The following is a 7,630-nucleotide window of genomic DNA, read 5'->3' on the forward strand; positions in this document are numbered from 1 at the left end:
CAGATGGCAGCTGGTCTGACAAGGCTTGAAATGAACGTGGGCGGGGGCGCTGCTGGTAAAGGACAACTGTCAAAAATGGCGTTTTTGTATGATGACAGCCTTAGTTCCTTTTTTCGCCACGTTCATTCAAAGCCTTGTCGAGCTCAAGGTTATGGTTAAATATGGCGTCCATTTTTTACTTTAACCAAAGATTTGACATTTGCATTGTAGTTAAAGTTAAAGTTATAGCTAAAGTAAGTTGGTGCAACCCACCCGTAGATTTGCTTTGAATCGAAAATATAAAATATATCTCCCAACTAAATTAATTACATACTTAATACAAAGTACCAATTACTTAGTTACTTTTTCATTCAAGTTAGTATTAGTTATCTACATTGATATAACATATTGCATAACGTATTGAAATAGTTACCTAATTATTTTAGCTATCATGTTCTTATCTAACCAAGTCATTGATAAATATTAGAAGAATGAACCCAGATAGGTAGGGTCATTATAAGGGAACATACCCATACCATCGGAGATGAATATCTACTAAAATTCTATTTCCTAAACTTTGTAAATTATTAATTTAACGTTAATGCTGATTTATTCATAATTCAAATTTCGATCCAATTTGTTTCAAACTACTAAAATATGTTCATATAATGTTAAATCATTAATACTTATTGCTTTTTAAGCTATCTTAAGGCACTATCAACTATGGATATTGAGAATTCTAATTATTATATTTTGTTATACAATTTTCTTCTCCTTAATGTCAATCAAGAGGCATTTGCAATGTAGATAATAGATAGAACAAAACATTTAACAGCTTGAAAAGTGCCTGAATAATTGAGTAAGGGTTAATTTATACTAGTGCAGCGCGCATCGAAAGCGCATCGAAGCGAATTATTAAAAGTGAACATTACAAATTTAACCTTAAGACGGGGATTAATCTCAATCAAAAACGATAACCTTGCACACAACCAAAGACCAAGCGTATACGCATCGCAATAAGATTCATTTTAGCTTAGCATAAAACTGTAGGTTCTCGGGCGGATCTTCTCTATTTTTCATGTTTTTTTTAAATATCTTTGGAAATAAATATTAAGAAACAAAATTGTTCGGTTAAAGAATTTTTAATATAGATTTACTAACAATTTATTGAAATAAAATGTACAATTATCCTAGTTAATACTTATATTTCGATGAAATAGAGTTTTTTCGGAGGTAAGTTTGTAAATTAATTACAGCCAAAGTATTACGTTTTATTAAAATGTTTATGGTTTAAGGTATTTTGAATATTGTGCTTTATATCTCATATTTTTTAACACTTCGTTATTATATTGGAACTAGGTAAACCGGGAGTCACGGAATAACAAATTGGGGTTTATCCTCGCCTTAACTCCAAAGCGCTAACGCACTTTATTACTTATGAGTATTAAAAAGGCGCGAATGCGCCCGACCAACGCTGATTGGCCAAGCAGAAGTAATGTTTGGGTTTCGCTCTGGAGTTAAGGTTGAATTTTCTGTGGTCAGTTTTGGAAATCCGCTTCGCTTCGACTCTGCGCTATTATAAATTGACCCTTAAGCCGATATTTTTCAGTCCCGAAAATCTACCGACTATCTTCGTCCGTAAGATTGACTTCACATAACACGACCAAGTTGCGTATGGCTCCCTAATGAATTAACTTCTGTTATAATAAATAGTATATTATAACATCACTCCCTTATGAATTAACTTCTCATAATAAACAGTATATCAACCGTAAGCGACTTCTTCCACGATGGTCTCCCAGCTGTCTGTGGATTCCGTCTCCCACGACGACTCCTCCACCGAACCCTCGTCATCGTAGAAGCCCAGCTGAAATTTAAAATTTTTGCAAAAGTTATGATCGTCACGGTATTAAAACTATTAATAAATGCATTAAAGGAAATCTTGTAGTAATTTTATTTTTTTAATTAGGACATTAAAGGCCTCCTTCTTTACGTTGATAAACAAACAGGCAATTATGATCATTTCGAGTTTAGACTGTAGAGGCCGTATAAGACGGAGATTGTTGCTATATGTATACTTAGCAGTGTTTTTCAACCTTTTTTGTGATGCGATGCGTGTTTGTGAACCATGCACTTTTCCGGATACGGTTTTGCTCGATCGAGTAACCACGGCTCGGGCTTTCGTCCACACATTCAGCACTGTTCGATAGTTTTACTTAAAATCGAAGGAAATGAGATATAAGTAGGTATTTAATTCCATCGAGCCGGCTCGATGCGAGCCTTCGAGCTGTGAGTTTTGCGATCCACACGGTGGTTTTTGCTGGAGTAAAACTATCGATTAAAACCGTATATGAGTACTTAGAATAAGATTATCGTATGTCCATTCCCGAGACGCAAAGTATCTCCATACCCTTCAAAACGGTACAGCGGTTTACGAGTCAACAGACTCATCATATTATATAAACCTCACATCGTTCTCGTGCAGCCTGTGCACCGTCTGCACCCTGATCTGGAACATCCAGGCCTGGCCGAGCAGCGCCACCGTGCCGCTCAGCAGCAGCGGCATGGTGTACCGGCACCGCCACGCCAGACCCATCAGGAATATGAACAGCGACTTGCGGGACGCTGTCATCGTGCTGTGAACAAGGTACAAGTTGATTCATAGGCGGACCTACATCATTTGGGTAGCGTTATATAATCTTGCTTCTAAAATCTGTAGTTATATCAAACCCAGCTAGGAATATGTATAGCGACTTGCGGGACGCTTTCATTGTGTTGTGAACAAGGTACATGTTGATTCATAGGCAGATGGTGGACCTACATCATTTAGGGCCTGTTTCACCACTTCCTGATAAGTGCCCCATGGGTTTTCCACAACTTAAGTATCTGAAAGATTCTCCATACTCTATCTGTCAAGTTAAGTTGTAGATAGCCTATCCGGCACTTATCAGGAAGTGAAACAGCCCCTATCGTATATTATATGGTGGTGTTAACAAGGTTGAAGTTGATTCATAGGCGGATGGTGGACCTACATCATTTAGGGCCTGTTTCACCACTTCCTGATAAGTGCCCCATGGGTTTTCCACAACTTAAGTATATGAAAGATTCTCCATACTCTATCTGTCAAGTTAAGTTGTAGATAGCCTATCCGGCACTTATCAGGAAGTGAAACAGCCCCTATCGTATATTATATCAAACCCAGCTGGCATTTTAATTACTTTAAACCAGATGACACCCGCAACTCCGTTGCGCTAAATTCGCGCGGGAACTGTACATTTTCCCGGGATAAAATGTATCCTATGTCCTTTCCTAGGACTCAAAGTATCTCCATACCAAATTTCAGCAAAATCAGTTCAGCGGTTTGGGCGTAAAGAGGTAACAGACAGACAGACATACACACTTTCGCATCCATCCATACTAATATTATAAATGCGAAAGTGTGTCTGTCTGTCTGTCTTTTACCTCTTCACGCCCAAACCACTGAACCGATTTTACTGAAATTTCTTTGCAACGGAGTTGCGGACGTCATCTAGTAATATTATAAGTAGGTCCGCCAACTACATGTGAATTTCTTCGACGGTACAACATCTTAGTATTGGATCCGACCGTAAAATCCTGCAGGAATCGTTTTTTTCGATCAAATTTATTTTAAAATAATCTTTAGAACGTATAGAATGGATTAATGTTGGGTTGCCTTGTCAAAAGTAGCCGCAAGTACCTCTAATTGAGTAAAATGAAAGCCCGTAATACAAACTTGCGTGTATTCAATGGAAATATAAGAACTAAGGAATGGCATTGAGGATTGACAAGGCAAGGTACAGTTACACATGCTCAAAACTAGCATGCTTAAGACAAGCATGCTGTTTGAACTCGATACATTTGCTTCTATTAAAAGAGAAAAACTGATTGATACTACCACATACCTGTCAACGTGTGCCTAAACCATACCCCGCGCCACCCGCGCCGCATGTAGCATACTCGAAAATCGCACGCCTGTCGATTTTTGAGCATGCTCGAAATAAGCATGCTATTTTGAGCAATGCATGGACACACTTGGTCGTAATCAGCTTGCTCGGTTTAAGCATGCTGCGCGCTTGAAATAAGCATGTGTAACTGAACCTTTAAGGAGTGAGCACACTGAGACGGGCCGTGCCGGGGCTCAGCGTGCCGGGGCTCATCGCAAAAATCCGCCTTCATACAATTTGTATGGAAGCGGATGCGCATATCGCACACTGTGTCGGGGCACAGCGGATTTCCGCTTCCATACAAATTGTATGGAGGCGGATTTTTGCGATGAGCCCCGGCACGCTGAGCCCCGACACGGCCCGTCTCAGTGTGATCACTCCTTTAACTTACCACATGTTGTCTCTTTCAGTTATGCTCGAGCCACACTAACGAGAAATGCCATTAATTATTGCGATAATACTAAAACATGTTATAGTATTATCGCCTTTATATGCCATTAATTATTATAGGCGATAATGCTAATGTTTTAGCATTATCGCAATAATTAATAGCATTTCTCGTTGGTGTGGCCCGATCATTAGAAGACAAGTAGTGAGAGGACAGCCGAATTTATACAAGGTGAAGTTTGCTATATTTCCTTTAACACCCTTTTATGACCATTAAATTTTACAGGCCTTATTAAAATTGGTATCTGTTCAAGAAAATATTAAAAATATAAATGAGGTTGGAATTCAAATTGTAGGGTCAAAATATAAAGGGCAATAAAAAATGAATGTAACTCATATAAAATAATTGAGGTTAAATAATAAAACAGTTCCACATCAAAGCTTTTATTTATATGAATTGCATTCATATTTTCATAAAATATGTAGACGCTAGAAGTAGATTTATATTTTTTCTAATTTGTTATTATTACATATTTGCTACTATTAAAGTAGCAAATATGTAATAACTATTTTTTTGATTACATAAAACTGAAATAATTCTATAGTATACAATAAACTCTACACTAATTAACAAATTGCTTTTCTATTATTGATATTAAATTTTCCTTCCATTAATATTAACCATGAAGTAAATCTTGATAAATATAAATCTGCTTCTAAGTGAACATGGAATGTTAGTGAAGTTACATAAATACTATTACAAGATACATTTTCTTCTAATATTCAAAGAGTAGAAAAACTAAGCGTTGAGCGAACTACATAGAGAATGAATATCTAATCAACAAAGATTACTCATCATCAAAGAAATCTACATGCTCTCCGGGGCCAAATTTACCAGCGAGCAACACTTTAACACACTTTTTAGCTGTAATTTCTGGCTTCAGCAGGGAGCCTTGATTTTTAAATGAGTTAAACACGTCTTTGAGATTCTCATTAACAGCCTCGGAGACAATGTAATCAATCATTGCCGTCTCGACTGGCCCAGGAGCATAATTAAGTACTCTGATGTTTTTCTTTTCCTCTGCCAATACCTTAAAGTACATTTCGCGAGCGGCTTTCCCGCTGCAGTAGTAGGCCATCCCACCCATAGGTTTTATCGCACAGAGAGAAGTGATATTCACAATTATCACTCTGTCTTCCACATCCTCGAATATTTTGAGGAACTGAGTGTTTAGAGATATAACCTTGAAAACATTCAAGTCGTAATATTGTCGTAGTTCCTCGACATTTTCCATGCGGAACGTCTCCACCGCTAAGTTGCCGAGAGACCCCACGTTGTGGAAGATCAGGCTGTTGGCGAAGTCCTCGGGACTGTAGCCTTTTAGTGCCTGTTTGAGAACAACACTCATTTCAGCTTCTGTGGCTACTCCAAGGTCGATGGATGTGGGTATGACTTTTACATTGGGTGACTCACACAGACTAGCGGTGATGGCTAGTTCCTGCTTGTTACGAGCTAGCAGTAGCATGACTGATTTGGGACCTAATAATTTTGCAACTTCAACAGCGATAGCTCTACCGATTCCTTGTGATGCACCACTGACGACACAAAATGATGATCCGGACAGGTCAATAGCACAGGAGGTAGCCATGATTACTTACAATATTGTTTATTCTTGCTCTTGAATTAACTTCTCAGATTCAGTATCCCCAATGACTGGCTCGAGATCACAGCCGTCTCGCATTAATCGGTTAATACAATCTTCTCTATATGCAGCTAGATTTTCAACAACTTTGTTCTTCTTCCTTAAAGCTTGAAGCTTTCGCTCTGTAAGTAGTACAGTTAAAATGAGTATATTTAATAAAAAATGAACTGCCACTGATATACTATTTAAAATGGCAAAGTAACGTCTACCTCACTGTAGCAAATTATGAAATAACTGAGCGAAAACTGAAATCGCTCGAGTATTAGTAACCTTGATAACCTTTTGTTTTGATAGGGACAATTATTATCTAGTAGTTTTAACTTTTTAAACAAAATGACCACTAACCCAGTATCGCGAGGTATTCGGCGCTATCAGCTAGCTTATTGTCCTTCTCTGGTTTAAAATTGTCTTCGAATTCTGATATTTCCTTTACTTCTACATTCGCACCGCCCGCGCCCCACGGATCCATTCAAAATCTGTAAATGATGAAGAGAATGTCTTCAAACTAGTCTCACTTCATAGTACACAACAGCCTTGAAATGTATAATACAAAAAGCCTACTCTTGGCTTAGTCTTTAATATTTATAGAGCGCATGAGATTGTATGTAAAAAACAATGATTGCTCATTGCAGATACAATAATATAATGCAGCCACATGTAGTTTGGTTTAGTAGCTTATTGATTAAGCAATACATAACTTACGTAAAGGCTACGAATTATACTAGAAGAGAAATGAACCCAGATTATTATTTTACAATATAAATAATTAAGAATTTTCTATTTCAAACCACAAAATATTACAGCATATAAAACTGACGTGAGACGTCAATATGGTATTTAACGTCAAAACTAGTGATGGGACTTGAATCACATATTTTGATTCGAATCACGACATTTATATCTCGATTCGAGTCAGTTTTTAAATTGATTCGAATTGTCGAGTTGATTCGAATCCACGAGCTGATTCGAATTCACGAGCTGATTCGATTCCACGAGCTGATTCGAATCACGTCAGTGCAACGCCCCGCGAAATATTAGTACCATAATTATAAGGTAATGTTCAGTGCGATTATAAAGACGCGAGCTCTCATTGGGCCTATCGTTGATTGTGAAACGCAAATTACGGATGGATAGCAGCTTACTGTTGATCGAGGATAGCTATCCATCTTTAACTGCTTATGTCCTTTCCAAACGTCTATACTAACTCCTATCGAAAACGATTCAGTGGTTTATGCGTGAAAGCGTAGCAGACACAGACAGAATGATAAATGGACAGCTTCATTTCGTTGTAGTTAAGTATTTCTGTATGATTATTGATTTAAATCATGATTCAAATAAGGATTTGATTTGAATCAACAATCTATTCGAATTAAAGATTTGATTCGAATCAACAGTCTATTCGAATCAATGGTTGATTCGAATCACGATTCGATTATTTTCGTGGTGATTCGAAAGGATTCGAATACTCAATTTTGATTCGAGTCCCATCACTAGTCAAAACCATAGATAAAGTATTATAGTATAGATTTAGTCTTAGCCCGTCATCGCGTGGCCATTTTGTGCTTATTTTCATACAAGTAGTGTGCGTTTATTTTC

The 7,630-nt window shown here is 37.5% G+C and overlaps 2 protein-coding genes and 1 long non-coding RNA gene across 4 annotated transcripts in view; 1 reads left to right on the top strand and 2 right to left on the bottom strand.

Annotated features, from left to right (window-relative positions):
• The window catches only part of LOC121735543, a 7,312-nt gene extending 1,233 nt beyond the window's left edge, over positions 1–6,079 (bottom strand). Inside the window, exons 1-3 of one of the 2 annotated variants that reach the window (XM_042126393.1) lie at positions 5,991–6,079; positions 2,450–2,615; positions 1,750–1,846 (exon numbers count right to left, since the gene is read on the bottom strand). In XM_042126393.1, coding sequence (XP_041982327.1) covers positions 1,750–1,846; positions 2,450–2,611 — 259 coding nt within the window. In that variant the 5' untranslated portion in view covers positions 2,612–2,615; positions 5,991–6,079. Of the gene's footprint in view, positions 1–1,744; positions 1,847–2,449; positions 2,616–5,990 lie in introns of those variants that run through there. The other variant, XM_042126394.1, reaches the window with a different exon arrangement.
• Positions 1–7,109, top strand: part of LOC121735547 — a 17,550-nt gene extending 10,441 nt beyond the window's left edge. The window contains exons 2-3 of the long non-coding RNA XR_006036875.1: positions 426–432; positions 7,099–7,109. This is a non-coding gene — a long non-coding RNA (uncharacterized LOC121735547). The remainder of the gene's footprint in view (positions 1–425; positions 433–7,098) is intronic.
• LOC121735537 (sepiapterin reductase) lies at positions 5,017–5,993 on the bottom strand. The gene has a single exon (XM_042126384.1). It carries the CDS (start codon positions 5,978–5,980, stop codon positions 5,180–5,182), a length of 801 nt encoding a protein of 266 aa, XP_041982318.1. The 5' UTR covers positions 5,981–5,993; the 3' UTR covers positions 5,017–5,179.
• Positions 7,110–7,630: the final 521 nt, after the last annotated feature.

Source organism: Aricia agestis, chromosome 17, assembly GCF_905147365.1.
Source record: "Aricia agestis chromosome 17, ilAriAges1.1, whole genome shotgun sequence".
NCBI lineage: Eukaryota > Metazoa > Arthropoda > Insecta > Lepidoptera > Lycaenidae > Aricia > Aricia agestis.